This window comes from Callithrix jacchus, chromosome 8, assembly GCF_049354715.1.
Source record: "Callithrix jacchus isolate 240 chromosome 8, calJac240_pri, whole genome shotgun sequence".
In the NCBI taxonomy this organism is placed as follows: Eukaryota; Metazoa; Chordata; class Mammalia; order Primates; family Cebidae; genus Callithrix; species Callithrix jacchus.
In genome coordinates this window covers 57,235,255-57,250,496 of record NC_133509.1, presented here as the reverse complement: position 1 = coordinate 57,250,496, position 15,242 = coordinate 57,235,255, and the positions used below count along the sequence as shown (strand labels likewise).

The 15,242-nt window shown below is 51.2% G+C and overlaps 1 protein-coding gene across 1 annotated transcript; it reads right to left on the bottom strand.

Moving 5' to 3' along the window:
• Window positions 1-1,455: 1,455 nt before the first annotated feature.
• On the bottom strand, window positions 1,456-8,609 carry LRP10 (LDL receptor related protein 10). Its single transcript, XM_035260075.3, has 7 exons — window positions 8,043-8,609; window positions 7,622-7,666; window positions 6,956-7,091; window positions 4,281-4,471; window positions 3,158-4,175; window positions 2,718-2,847; window positions 1,456-2,596 (listed from the first exon to the last, which is right to left on the bottom strand). Exons 1-7 carry the CDS (start codon window positions 8,077-8,079, stop codon window positions 2,009-2,011), a joined length of 2,145 nt encoding a protein of 714 aa, XP_035115966.3. The 5' UTR covers window positions 8,080-8,609; the 3' UTR covers window positions 1,456-2,008.
• Window positions 8,610-15,242: the final 6,633 nt, after the last annotated feature.

The window sequence follows — 15,242 nt, the reverse complement described above, 5'->3', positions numbered from 1 at the left end:
AAGTCTTTGTCCACTTTCAGTTTGCAATACCACAAGGAGAGAAAAGGTCTGGATAAAGGGATGAAGACTATCAGGCTGTAGGTAATGGAGTGGCTATGGGGAAGAGAAGAGCAAAGGAGAGGGCAAAGACCAGGCCATGGAGAGGCAGAGGAGGGAGAATCACTGTTTCATTATTTACACTGGGCCTGATGTTGAGTGGACCCAGGACTGTTTGTACTTAGGAAGGAGGGCTCAAAGGGAGAACGTAAGCAAGAACCAGGTTCTCTGGAGCCCACTCCCCAGTCTCCGGAGAGGGTCTGCAGTGAAAGGAGCTCAGATCTTCCCTGAGCCAAGGTGCCAGGGTCCCAGAACTGCACATGGACCCACACCCCTCTCTGCTACTTCACTGGGCTCTTGCTCACTAGGAGAGAGGAAAATTGTGCAGTTAGTGCTGGGTTTGAGGATGCTGACAGGCTGTAATCAATAGGGCCTCACCACCAGGTGTGGGGCTAGGCTGGGTAACAGGCTTCGCTAGGTATGGGGCTAGACAAGGAGAGCCCGAGGGGAGCCTCTATCCCAAGGGACTGACTCCATTAGGGAATTCCTCAGCTTTGTTCCTGAAGCATCACTCCCATCCAACCTCCTATGTCTTTTGCCTCGATTTTCCTTCCAAACTCAGGCAGCTTCTGTCACTTTGCTGACTAGGGGCTGGGTTCCAACACTGCTTGCAAATCATTCCCTCCATTACCTGCCCCCCCGCCCCGACCCTGCCCCCAGCTCTGCAGCTCTGGCTGTTGCTTGTGCTCTCAGGCCCAGGGTCTTGCCTACAGCCCTTGCTCTCGTCTCTTCAGTTTGCTTGACCTGTGGACACTCCTCCTGCCTGGAATTCACAGCTCTATTCCAACAGCATTCTTTAGAATCCAGTTTGGGCCCTCTTCCAAGCAGACCTCTTGGATTTGGCCATGGGAATGCCAGCACCTCATACCCTGAATGTTTGTGAATTTTCCCTCCACTCATCTTTGCCTGCTTTGAGGTATCCTGACTGAGAATTCATCTGTCTTTCATAGGACAGACTGCTAAATGCCTGGTGGGCAAGGAGGGTAGAGGGTAGGAGTCATGACTCCTGTATCCCACCAGGGACAGTTGCTCCTATGATCCGTGCTTGGGGAATGCTCCATAAATGACAACCTTTCTGACTTCAGAAAGGTTGTCACCTGACTCCCCTGACTTCTATCCTGGCTGTTAGGAAAGAGGCTTGGTGCACACCCCTGGAGTCAGTCACCGCAGAGCTGGGCCTCAGGCATTTTCTTACCTTCTGTGTGGTTTAAAAATCAAGAGTGCAGTGGTTGGGAGATAAACAGGAAGAGGGGAGGAGGTAGAGGGCCAAGCGACGGCTTCCACAGGGAGAAGCGGGATGAGTGAGCATAGAATGAGATGGGCAGAGGCGGGGCTCAGGCTCACAGCTAATTTGCAAAATTTTGAGATGTATGATTCCTTTATTTTTGACCTCGACTGACTGAGCAATGCCATAGCTATGGAACAGAAGCTTTTGTTCCTCTCTTTTTGTGAGCCAGACCCCGTAGGAGGGATTGCGGATGGTAAAACCTCAGATTCTGCCCAAATCCTCCCCTTGGGGGCTGAAAGGTCTCCAGTTAATTGGCATTCCAGTGCTTAAGGCCACTTTTGGGTGGAGGTTTGGCAAGGATGGAGTGTCCAGGCCTATGATCCTCTAAGAACTTTACTTTTTAAAAGCAGCCACCCAAATGGTGGTGGCGTGGGAAGCGGGTGGTGGTAAAGGGACTGGGGTCTCTGGCTGTGTACAGAGGAGGCTCTGTGAGCCCTCTCCCTGACTGAAGGACACCTAACTTTACAGAAGCTACACAGGGTCAACGGGAGGCCTACCCAGTCCCCTTAGATCCAGGGACAGGGAAGGAAGTGGTGGAGGGGAGGCTGACCCACCCTCTAAAGGGTTGTGCTACCATAAGTAGCGCCCCCAGGGGAGAGGCCCAAGTAGAGTCCCTGGGTCCCCTCAGGTAAGCAGTGGCTCATCCTCTGCTTCAACTACCCAGACCCCCGGTTCAGCCAGTGGCACCAGCAGCACATCATCCTCATCTTCCGGGGCCAGGACTGCTGTATGGGGACCAGGAGGGCTTCGGGTTGGTCCTGGGGGCCCCAGGCTGGGCAGGAGGCGGCCTCGAAGGGCCTGCACTACTCCAGACAATAGTGATGGCTCTAGGGGCAGTGAGGGCAGTGGCCCTGGGGCTTCGGGGACAGTAGCAGGGGCTGGAGACGTGCTGGCAGATGGGAGGGGAGCCTTGATGGGCAGTGGGGGTGCCTGTTCACCATCTTGCCCACCCACCGCCCCACCCTCACGGCCTGGACCTGTGCCACCATCTAGAGACTCGAGGGGAGCAGCGGAAGGTGTGACCTGGGATCTGGCCTCAGAGGCCCGAGCTGGGGTGCTAGTTCGAGGAAGAAAGCCCCAGCGGCGGAGACGGCGTACCAGGCGGCGCATCAAGCGGCCCCGCTGGCGACGGCGGGCACCTGAGGCACCTCCTGGAGTCATATCCTGGCGTAAGATCTGTAGCAGAGAACGCAGGTTGCCCAGCACTGAGTTCTGCAAGGAGATGAGGAGGCCTCAGAGTCAGAGGGTCAAAGGCTGAATGAAGGAGGGTACAGGGGCGGGGCCACAGTAGAAGTGGGATCAGGAGGTGCTAGGGTTGTGGGGAGTGACTTACATCATTAGGATTCTCTGTAGGAAAGTCTTCTACAGGTGGGATGGCCCCCTGGGCAATGAGCTGCCCATAGGAAGGGGGTGCTTGCTGCTGTACAATCTCAGCCTCCATCCGGGAGAGGGGGGCAAAGATGCTAGAAGGAATGAGGACTGCTTAGTCACTGGTAGTTCTCAGCCAGAGTAGACCACCCCAGCCTGGACAGTCCTCCCCCTTCCACACCTGGGCCAGGCTGGCTGGAGCTGTGCCATGGCTTTCCCAAAGGTCATCTGAGGTCCCTCCTCCCTTGAAACTGCTTTCAGGATCTGGACCTGTCCCTTACAGGAGAAAACTGACAAGCTGATCATGGGAACCTCTCCCCAAGGTGGCTTTCATGGTCTCCTGTAGCTGTATGGCCCAGTCTCACCCTCAGGCTCTACTCTATTACCAGCCCCACTCCCACTGACCTGTACTCCTGGGTGCGAATGGCATAGAGCTTGCAGGTGCAGCCCAGGGCGATGACCAGGAGCAGGCCACACACTAGACTGCCAATGACTGCTGCTGTGATGACCTTGCGGGGCAGAGCATAGGAGCAGTCCCACTCATCACTGCCGTCCGCACAGTCTGGCTGCCCATCGCACACCCACGTCTCATAGACACACTTCTCGTCCCGGCATCGGAAATTGCCAGGCTGGCAATGCCGACAGCGTCTCTCATCTGCTCCGTCAGCACAGAAAGTCTGGTAGTTGCAGCGGTCAGCAGGCAGGTAGCAGGCTGTGGCACCAGAGGTGCCAGCAGCCCCACAGGGGAAGTGTCCAGGTGGGCATCCTGGGCAGTCCTCCTCATCTGTGCCGTCGGCACAGTCCCATGAGCCATCACAGCGCTGTGCCTCACTGTAGCAGCGCTCACCTAGGCCTTCGCCAGCACCCACGCCAGAGCCTAAGCCGCAGGGTCTATCCCAAGGCAAGCAGTAACCCCGCACATGGTAGGTGGCATTGAAGCCACGACCACTGCTCCAAGCGACTGTGTGGTAGGATACAACAGCCTGGCCAGACAGTGTCTCCACAGTGACAGCCTTGCCATTGCTGAAGTGGGTGAGACTACGCAGTAGTCGGGAGCTCTCAGGGGGCCCAGGGCCATCATACACATGCACTGCATCTCCAAAGCCCAAGTCCAGGGCTGTGAAGCGCACGGCCAGCCGCCGGCCATCATGGGGGTCCAGCAGCCAATGGCAGGACTGGGGGTGGGAGACTGAGGCAAGGTGTGTATATCCAGGGGAGGAGAAGACTCCATAGAAGTCTTCCAAGGTGAGATTGCAAGGCAGGGAGGGGATGGGCCCTGAGGTCAGGCCAGGAAAGGGGTCTGAGGTGCAACCTGCTTCATCAGAGCCATCGCCGCAGGCATCAATCCCATCACAGCGCTGAAGAGCAGACACACAGCGGTGGTTCAGGCACTGAAACTCTTCCTGCAGGCACATCAGCCAATCTGCAGAGGCACCATGGAGAGGGGCTGTGAAGCACCAGAGCCCTCAGGATCCTTCTCTCCTGCCTGGGGCTTTCATTCCTCCTCAGACATCCCTGTCCAGCCTACCTTGGCTGTAGGAGAGCAGGAAGCCCTGGCCCATGGGTGCTCTGGCCCCAGCATAGCTATAAGTGATGGTAACATTGCCCCCAGGTAGCTGCAGAGGGCTGGGAGGTGCCTCACATAGGGAGATCAGTGGCTGGAGAGGGGAGCGTAGGGTCAAGCGCTCTGAGCCGCAGGCCAGGTGTAGCTTCTGGAATCTACAGGAATAGAGGAGACCAGGATGTGAGATGCTCTTGACTGCTGCTAGCTTTCTCCTCCCCTGGTGCCACCAGGCCCCTTGTATCCCAGGAAGCACAAACATCTGCTTATCCATGATTCAAATGGCCAAATGAAAACTGTCTAGGCCAGGCGCGGTGGCTCAAGCCTGTAATCCCAGCACTTTGGGAGGCCGAGGTGGGTGGATCATGAGGTCAAGAGATCGAGACCATCCTGGTCAACATGGTGAAACCCCGTCTCTACTAAAAATACAAAAAATTAGCTGGGCATGGTGGCATGTGCCCATAATCCCAGCTACTCAGGAGGCTGAGGCAGAGGAATTGCCTAAACCCAGGAGGTGGAGATTGTGGTGAGCCGAGATCACGCCATTGCACTCCAGCCTGGGTAACAAGAGCGAAAGTCCATCTCAAAAAAAAAAAGAAAACTCAGTCTATTTATTTATTTAGAGATGGAGTCTTGCTTTGTCACCCAGGCTGGAGTGCAGTGGAGCAATCTCAGCTCACTGTAACATCTGCCTCCCAGGTTCAAGTGATTCTGCTGCCTCAGCCTCCTGAGTAGCTAGGACTACAGGGTGTGCACCACCATGCCCAAATAATTTTTGTATTTTTAGTAGAGACAGGGTTTCACCATGTTGGCCAGGATGGTCTCAATCTCTTGACCTTGTGGTCCACCCACCTCGGCTTCCCGAGGTGCTGGAATTACAGGCGTGAACCACCACACCTGGCCTTATTTATTTATTTGAGATGGAGTTTCACTCTTGTCACCTGGGCTTGAGTACAATGGCGTGATCTCGACTCTGCAGCCTCCACCTCTTGGGTTCAAACAAGTCTCCAGCCTCAGCCTTACAAGTAGCTGGGATTATAGGTGCCCACCATCACACCCAGCTAATTTTATATTTTTAGTAGAGACGGGGTTTCACCATGTTGGTCAGGCTGGTCTTGAACTCCTAATCCACCCACCTCAGCCTTCCCAAATGCTGGAATTACAGGTGTGAGCCATCGCTCCTGGCAGCCAAATTATTTTTAAGTCAATGTAGTCAATGGGGATCTTCCTAACATGGGCCAATATCACCATAAGACCATAAGATACATCCTAGAACCCTTTGGAAAAACTGACTTAAGAGGAAGTATACTGCATTCCAGTTCTTGCAGCACTGTCACTCAAGTATGGTATCAGCAGTAACTGGTGATTACCATACAGTTCAATTAGCCAGAACTCACCATCTTGCCCCACCCCACTGTGCCAGATGTGAGACCTGGGTTGGTTCTCCATGGCATTCTGATCCCTTTGCCCTGACAGCCTCTCCACAGGTTTCCCTCTCTTTGCCTACTCCTTTCTGGGTAAATTCATGGAAAGTGAACTATGTGAGGCAAATAGCCAGGTACTTAACATGGTCCCCAGATGATGATCTAAGGTCAGGGGAGCCTGGGGAGAGCTGGAATGTTTAAAAGACTTGGAGAAGCTAAGGAATGTTCTCAGCTGATTAAGGAGTAGTTTTGAATCTCAGGCAGGACACGCAATGAATGGAAGAACTCCTCAGAACAGTTCTATCTGAGCCAAGGATCATTTGTAGAGTGGCCTCTGTCCTTTGGAAATACCCAGAACCCAAGCTAGGTGTCCACTCCAACCCAGCTCCAATTCACCGAGTCTGGCCCAGAAAAAGTCAGGCTTTTAGGGCACACTAGGCCAAATCAAATTCTACTCTTCCCCTGTTGACAAGGATGGAAATTCCATGGAGAAGTGATCCCTGAATGAGCCAGGCACGGTAGCTCACGCCTGTAATCCCAGAACTTTGCCAGGCCGAGGTGGGCAGATCACTTGAGGTCAGGAGTTCAAGACCAGCCTGGTCAATGTGGTGAAATCTCATCTCTACTAAAAATACAAAAAAATAAAAAATAGCCAGGCATGGTGGTGGGCACCTGTAATCCTAGCTACTCGGGAGGCCAAGGAAGGAGAATCACTTGAACCTGAGAGATGGAGGTTGCACTGAGCCGAGATCGCACCATTGCACTCCAGCGTGGGTGACAGAAGTGAAATTCCGTTTCGAAAAAAAAAAAATAACCAAGGCGGGGAACTGGGTGCGGTGGCTCACACCTGTAATCCCAGCACTCTGGGAGGTTGAGGCGGGCAGTGGATCACGAGGTCAAGAGATCAAGACCATCCTGGCCAACATGGTGAAACGCCATCTCTACTACAAATACAAAAATTAGCAGGGTGTGGTGGTGTGTGCTGTAATCCCAGCTACTCTGGAGGCTGAGGCAGGAGAATCGCTGGAACCCAGGAGGTGCAGGTTACGTTGAGCCGAGATCACACCATTGCACTCCAGCCTGGAGGACAAAGCCAGACTGTCTCAAAAAAAAAAAAAAAAAAAAAAAAAAAAAAGAAAGAAAAAGAAGTGATCCCTGAAGACTTCCAACGAAGGGGAAGGGGCAGGGGAGAAGAATGAGTTCTTGCTCCCTTCTCACCTGATGGTGACAGTCTGCTCCTTGCTGCCCAGGATGAGCCAGGTGCAGTTGGCAGGGGAAGTGCGGCTGTCCCGGACCAGGGGCCTCTGTAAGGTGCCCTGAACTTCTAAGAGCACTGCTGGGGGGTCCTCACAAGCTGGAGAGAGGAACGTAGGACACTGGTAGTAGACAGCCCCTTGGCATGCCACCCTTCCCCCTCCCCTTGGAGGTCTGAGGTTTCTAAAAGTCTGGGCTCTGCAAGTAGGAGCAGAGTATCTGCTCCTGCCCACACACATCCTGGAGTCACAGCCGTCTGGCTTTGCTCTTTCTCTCCACTTCTTCATAGCTTCACCAGTAAATGCTAATACCACAAACAATTCTGAGGTGTGCTTTGTGCCAGCCACTGAACCAGGATGAGCAGGAAATACTGCCTCTACCCTCAGGAAGACTACATTATGGTTAGGACGATCAAACATAGATATTCCCAGAAAAAAAACAAACTAGTACATAGCAACTACCAACCAGATGCAGGTCCACACCAAGCCCCAGTTTCCTCATCTATAAAATAAAGGCTAAATGATCTCCCCTCTAAAACTATGGTAGGTCCCATGAAGGAACAGAGAGGCCTTCTCTTGTGTGCCCCCTCATTCCCAAGCCCACTGAGCCCCAGAGGTTCCCTCAACTCACCAGGATTTGGGAAGATAATCCGGTCTGGATGGGCCAGAGCGCCTCCTAGAGGAAGAGCGAGAAAGGGCAGGATAGTGAGACCCCGTAGTTTTCTTCACCTGAGTAACTCAAGGAAGCCATCTGGGACTTCCGGGCAGTTAATAGGAAGAGGGAGTGGGGGTGGGAGAAGGCTGCGGCGTGGGACTTCCGCGGAAGAAAGGTCCGGCAGCGGGGCTGGTGGGGTTGGTGGGGTGATCTGGGGAAGCCGGAGAAAGGACGAGGGCCGAGCGGAGCGGCTGGAGACTTCCTGGGGGTGGCGGCAGGGGCTGGGGGGAACGGGCAGGCAGGGTAGGGTGCAGGGCAGCACAGGAGGGAGTTAGAGCTGCTGGCCGGGTGACAGCCCTGGGGCGGGGCTGGGGGGTGGTCTCGTTTTAGACCTTACCAAGGAGGAGGAGGAGGAGGAGGGTGGCCGACAGCATCCTGGGCTGTCCGGGGGTGCCGGAAGAGTCTCGTAGCTTCTGTGGTCTACCCGATGAAGTCGCGGCGGAGCCCCGGGCGCCCAGGCTTCCCCGTGCCGCCTCCCCAAGGGGGCTCCATGGCCTGGGCTCGACCCGTGGTCTGGATGCCAGGGCTGGGGGCGGGGAGGCGGCGGCAGCCCGGGAGTAGGGGCGGTGCCTTTCGCCAACTTCGGAGTTGTTTTCTCCAGCCGCCGCTGCGCTCACTCTCCCGGGGCCGGCTCCCGAAGCCCCAGGTCTGGGCACTGGGGCGCGCCTTCGCCTACAGCCCGCCCACAGGCCGCGAGCGCCCCTGGTCTGGCCTGGCTGCCACCTGCCGGGGTTTGAGACCACTTCCTCTTCGAGCCAAACTTTGCCGACTGTGAGCCCCGAGGGCCGGCCGGGCAGTGCTCCACTCTTCCAGCGCGTCCAGCCGGCGGAACGTGACCGGAAAGCAGGGGACGGGGAGAGGTGTCTCGGCCCGGCGCCCAGACCCTTGCCCAGGCGGTACCCCCGCCCGCCCAGGGGTTGGAGTAGCCCGGGAGGGTGACGAGCCCGGTCCCACCCATGCCAATCAACGCGCGGGCCACGCCCACCTGCCCGCCTTAACTCCTTTCCAGCCCTGCCGGACTTGTCAGACGGGGCCCTTGACTTGCAGCTTCGGTTTCCACATTTAACCCTGTTTTGTTTAATCCTTGGGGTGTAAGACGTTTTTCGTTACAGGACACGTTTGTCACACGTTTGTCAAAGACGTCTGCTTATTCCATAACTGTGATGTCTTTCCTTTGGGCCCTAAGCTATCTGTGCTTTTCTTGTCCCAGGGTCTGAGATCCAGCAGCACTTTTTGAAGTGAGCCTTTATTACAGCTATTACCACAAGGTATGGTAACTATTTGTTCGTCATTCCTGCCTCCGCCCCGCCCCTTCTCTGTAAACTGAAACTTCCCGTAGGCTGGGGCCTAGACTGTTTACCTTTGTACCCACTGGGCTTCTCTCCTGCTGAGACACAGGAAGAAGTCAATACATGGTAAATAAATGAATAAGTACTCTATTTGCTGGCTGTGACCTCCAGAAAATGACTTAACCTCTGTGTTCTTCTCAGTTATAAAATGAGGTTTAGGATAGTGCAACTACCTCTTCAGGTTGTTACGAACATTAAAGGAGAGCAAGTTGCCTGACATAGAGAAAGTCCTCCATATCTGGTAGCAACTATTATTATCAGTCACAGGAGGTATTTCTAATTTGTGTGAGTTGGGGGTTACTGATTTCCTGTGGCACTAATAGATAACATTAATAAGCAATATTGAAGCTCAGAATTTTCAGTGAAAAAATAAACATTAACAACAAATAGCAAACAATTTTTTATTTTTTCCACTTTTCAGGCACAGATCTAAATAAGCACTTTACTAAATACTGATCTATTTTAGTATATACTAAATATGTTAGTTAACACTTTACAAGTATTTGCTCCTTTAGTTCTCTCAACAACCCTGTGAGGTAGATACTATTGTTACCTCCAACTTCTAAGGTACAAAAATGCAGGCACGGAAAAGTTAAGTATTTTGCCCAAGATCTAGCACCAAGGGCCCTCCATATCTGTAGGTTCTGCATGCGAAGATTTAACCGATCATAGATGGAAAATACTGTCAGGGGTGGGGTTGGGGGAGTTGAGTGGAATTGCATCTTTTTTTTTTGAGATGGTCTTGCTCTGTGGCCCAGGCTGGAGTGCAGTGGTGCAGTCTTGGCTCACTGCAACCTCCGCCTCCCAGGTTCAAGCAATTCTCCTGCCAAAGCCTCTCAAGTAGCTGGGATTACAGGTGCCTGCCACCATGCCAGGCTAATTTTTATATTTTGAGTAGGGATGAATTTCACCATGTTGGTCAGGCTGGTCATGAATTCCTCACCTCAGATGATCCACCTGCCTCGGCCTCCCAAAGTACTGGGATTACAGGCATGAGCCACTGTGTCTGGTAATTTTAATTTTTAATTAATTTATTTTTTGAGACAAACTCTTACTCTGTTGCCTGTGCCAGCAGTGCAGTAGCACAGTTTTGGCTCACTGTAATCTCGACCTCCTGGGTTCACATGATCCTCCCACCTAAGCCTCCTGAGTAGCTGGGACTATCAGTGTGTGCCACCATGCCTGGCTAATTTTTTTATCTTTTATGTGTGTATTTGTGATTCTTCTGCCTCAGCCTCCCAAGTAGCTGGGACTATAGGTGTGTGCCACTATGCCTGGCTAATTTTTTGTATTTTTAGTAGAGGTGGAGTTTCACCAAGTTAGCCAGGGTGGTCTCCATCTCCTGACCTTGTGATGCTCCTGCCTCAGCCTCCCAAAGTGCTAGGATTACAGGTGTGAGCCACCACGTCCAGCCTACTTTTTGTATCTTGTAGAGATGGGGTTTCACCGTGTTACCCAGGCTGGTCTTCAACACTTGGGCCAAGTGATTGTCTTTCCTTGGCCTCCCAAAATGCTAGGATTATAGGCATGAGCCACTTTACCCAGGCTGTTTATTTATTTATATTTTATTTTTTTTAGACAGAGTCTCCCTTCATTGCCCAGGCTCAAGTACAGTGGCACAATGTCAGCTCACTTTAACCTTGACCTCTGTAATTCAAGTGATTATTGTGCCTCAGCCTCCCAAGTAGGTAGAATTACAGGCGCCTGTCAACATGCCTGGATAATTTTTGTTTTTTTTTTTTTGAGACGGAGTTTCGCTGTTGTTACCCAGACTGGAGTGCAATGGCACAATCTTGGCTCACCGCAACCTCTGCCTCCTGGGTTCAAGCAATTCTCCTGCCTCAGCCTCCCAGTAGCTGGGATTACAGGCGCACGCCACCATGCCCAGCTAATTTTTGTATTTTTAGTAGAGACGGGGTTTCACCTTGTTGACCAGGATGGTCTCGATCTCTTGACCTCGTGATCCACCCACCTTGGCCTCCCAAAGTGCTGGGATTATAGGCGTGAGCCACCGTGCCTGGCCAATTTTTGAATTTTTAATAAAGACAGGGTTTTGCCATGTTGGGCAGGCTGGTCTTAAACTCCTGACCTCAAGTGAGCCACCTGTCTTGGCCTCCCAAAATGCTGGGATTACAGGCATGTCCCAGGGTCTGAGATCCAGCAGCACTTGGCCCTATTATTTATTTATTTATTTATTTATTTTTGAGACGGAGTTTTGCTGTTGTTACCCAGGCTGGAGTGCAATGGCGCGATCTCGGCTCACCGCAACCTCTGCCTCCTGGGTTCAGGCAATTCTCCTGCCTCAGCCTCCCGAGTAGCTGGGATTTCAGGCGCACACCACCATGCCCAGCTAATTTTTTTTTTTTGTATTTTAGTAGAGATGGGGTTTCACCATGTTGACCAGTATGGTCTCGATCTCTTGACCTCGTGATCCACCCGCCTCGGCCTCCCAAAGTGCTGGGATTATAGGCATGAGCCACTGCTCCCAGCCCTATTATTATTATTATTTTTTGAGACGGAGTCCTGCTCTGTTACCAAGCTGGGGTACAGTGGCATAATCTAGGCTCACTGCAACCTCCGCCTCCTGGGTTCAAGTCATTCTTCCACCTCAGCCTCCCGAGTAGCTAGGACCACAGGGACGTGCCATCATGCTCGGCTAATTTTTTTTTTTTTTTTGTATTTTTAGTAGAGACGGGGTTTCACCTTGTTGGCCAGGATGGTCTTGATCTCTTGACCTCATGATCCTCCCACCTTGGCCTCCCAAAGTGCTGGGATTACAGGCGTGGCCCTATTAATTTTAAAGGCTAATCAAATAAGCAGTGGGAATGGAAAAGGAACGAAGAAATCTGTAACTGATTGTGATCAAATAGTTGTAAACACCACTGTAACAGGCCAACCAGAAAATTTTTTTTTTTGAGACGGGGTCTCTGTCACCCAGGCTGGAGTGGTGTGGCATGATCTCAGTTCACTGCAACCTCTGTCTCCTAGGTTCAAGCGATTCTCCCACCTTAGCCTCCCAAGTAACTGGGATTACAGGTGTGTGCCACCACACCTGGCTAATTTTTGTATTTTTTTGGTGGAGACAGGGTTTCACCATGTTGGCCAGGCTGGTCTTGAACTCCTGACCTCTGGTGATCTGCCCACATTGGCCTCCCAAAATGTTGAGGTTACAGGTGTGAATCACCACACCCAGCCTCAGAACAGTTTTCTGTTAATGACATTTATTTATTTTTAGACGGAATCTCACTCTATCGCCCAGGCTGGAGTGCAGTGGCACAATCTTAGCTCACTGCAACCTCCACCTCCTGGGTTCAAGCGATTCTTCTGCCTTAGTCTCCCGAGTAGCTGGGGCTAGAGGCACGCGTCACCATGCCCAGCTATTTTTTGTATTTTTAGTAGAGACAGGGTTTCTCCATATTGGCCAGGCTGGTCTCGAACTCCTGACCTCGTGATCCACCTGCCTCGGCCTCCCAAAGTGTTGGGATTACAGGCGTGAACCACTGTGCCCAACCAATGATATTTATTGTTTTAGGGCTTTGCTTGGGCCTGAAACCTTTGAGTTGGCCATAAAAAGGCTCTTCTTCCACTTGGACCTTGGTTCCTCACCCTAACTCTCTCTGTGCTCTCAGGATTAATGAGAAGATTGAATAGAACCATGAAGGTGGAAGCCAGAGATTTTTGATATTTTCAGGGATCCTAAAATTAATCTCACAAATCTCCTGCAGATTGGGATTGGGATGACTGTAAATGACAAGCCCAGGAGTTCAAGATAAGCCTGGGAAACATAGTAAGACCCTGTCTCTACAAAAAATACAAAAATTAGCTGGGTGTGGTGGTGTGCGCCTGTAGTCTCAGATACTTGGGAGGCTGAAGTGGGAGGACTGCTTGAGCCCATGAAGTTGAGGCTGCAGTTAGCCAAGATTGCACCACTGCACTCCAGCCTGGGTAACAGAGACCCTGTTTTAAAAAAAGAACCCTGAAAGTGAGAAGAAGATGCAAAAGGAAGCAGGGCAAAGAGGTTAGGGAAATGGAAAATGTTAAGGTCCTAAAAGCAGTCACAGAGGTTTCAGCTGAGCTCTGGTTGTATTCTTGTTGGATGGTTGGAACTCTTAAGACTTCACTTTAGCTTCAAGGACCTTACAATCTAGTTGGAAAGACAGGTCAGAATCATAAAAACGCCAGACAGCCATGGGGAGTACCCATGGGAGTGGGTATATCAGAGAGTAGGAGTTTGGAAAGGAAGCAGGAAAAGTGGTGAGATGGGAAGAGTTATTGATGGGGGTGAAGAAAGCAGGAAGAGAACCCATGGTCTGGAATGCTGAATAAACTGAAATTTGCAGAAAATAGTCAAGACCTATGTTGTTGGGGACAATCATCATCATTAGGAAGGAATGGCACCAGGGTAGAACAAACTTTCATTCTGTAAAGTTTTGAGTGCCTTCCAAGTGCAAGACACTGTGGCAGACACTGGGAGTTAATATTTAAGAGTGAATGCAAGCCAAAAAAAAAAAAAAAAAAGGGAAAAATTCAAGACGGCCTAGGTCTTTATGAGTTTAAGCTTTAATGAGCTTAATGAGTTTCAGTGTTCAGGCCCATAAAAATCATATCCTAAAGAATCAAGTACCTTTAGGAATGGGAATGTGGAAATATTCTTGGAAATCTTTGAGTAACTATGGAAAGTATTGAAAGTAGTGGGAAATGGACAGGTGTTTATTTTTTATTTTTTTATTTTTATTTTTATTGTTTTTTTGAAACGGAGTTTTGCTTGTTACCCAGGCTGGAGTGCAATGGCGGGATCTCGGCTCACCGCAACCTCCGCCTCCTGCGTTCAGGCAATTCTCCTGCCTCAGCCTCCTGAGTAGCTGGGATTACAGGCACGCGCCACCATGCCCAGCTAATTTTTTGTATTTTTAGTAGAGATGGGGTTTCACCATGTTGACCAAGATGGTCTCGATCTCTTGACCTCATGATCCACCCGCCTCGGCCTCCCAAAGTGCTGGGATTACAGGCGTGAGCCACCGCGCCCGGCCCAGATGTTTATTTTTTAAATTTTATTTATTTGTAGAGATGAGGTCTTGATATGTTGCCCGGGCTAGTCTCAAACTGCTGGCCTCTAGCCATCCTCCTGCCTCAGCCTCCCAAAGGGCTGGGATTATAGGCATGAGCCACTGTTCCTGGCTAATGTTTAGTTTTTAAAATGATAATATCTAACTTTTATGGAGTACTTACCATACGCTAGGCACAGTTCTAAGCACTTCACTTCTAGTATCTTATTTAATCCTGACCACCCTAGGAAGTAGGTGCTTTTTTTTCTAGATGTAGTTTTGCTCTTGTTGCCCAGGCTGGAGTACAGTGGTGCAGTCTCAGCTCACTGCAACCTCCACCTCCCAGGTTCAAGTGATTCTTCTGCCTAGGCCTCCCAAGTAGCTGAGATTACAGGCATGTGCCACAATGCCAGCTAATTTTGTATTTTTAGTAGAGACAGGGTTTCTCCATGTTGGTCAGTCTGGTCTCAAACTCCCAATCTCAGGTGATCTACCCACTTCAGCCTCCCAAAATGTTGGGATTATAGGCATGAGCCACCGCACCCGGCTGTAGGTGTTTATTTTTGTCCTCGTTTTTTAATTGAGGAAATTGAGTCATAGACAGTTTGGCATTTTGCTCAAGATCAAACTACTAGCATATGCAAGAGCCAAGACATAAATCAAGCTGTCTGAATCAGAATCCTTGCTGTTAAACATGGTAGATTCTAGAATCTTCAGAGCAAGGAATTTAACACCTGGCTAATTTCTAGAATTGATGCTAGTCGTTTACCTTCTATGTTCAGATTCATTTTGCTGCCTCTTCCTGCAAACTACACTTCCTGGGATCCCTGGCCAAGTGACTTTGGGCTGGGTTCAGCCAGCAGGAGGCACTAGTGGAAGACTGGAGGGGAGGCAGGGAAGGAGGACCCAGGGCAGGTCCCCTCTGTCTCAACTTTGTCTTTAGTAGCAGCTGTGTATCTTCTTTTTTTTTTTTTTGAGACAGAGTTTCACTGTTGTTACCCAGACTGAGTGCAATGGCACGATCTCAGCTCACCACAACCTCCGCCTCCTGCCTCATCCTCCTGAGTAGCTGGGACTACAGGCACGCACCACCATGCCCAGCTAATTTTTGTATTTTTAGTAGAGATGGGGTTTCACCTTGTT

Coding starts and splice junctions, on each gene's coding strand:
- LRP10 (XM_035260075.3), bottom strand. CDS start 8,079: ATGCTGTCGGCCACCCTCCTCCTCCTCCTCCTCCTTG. Junction 7,092..7,621: donor GATTATCTTCCCAAATCCTG/GTGAGTTGAGGG, acceptor TCCTCTCTCCAG/CTTGTGAGGACCCCCCAGCA. Junction 2,848..3,157: donor ATTCGCACCCAGGAGTACAG/GTCAGTGGGAGT, acceptor CATTCCTTCTAG/CATCTTTGCCCCCCTCTCCC.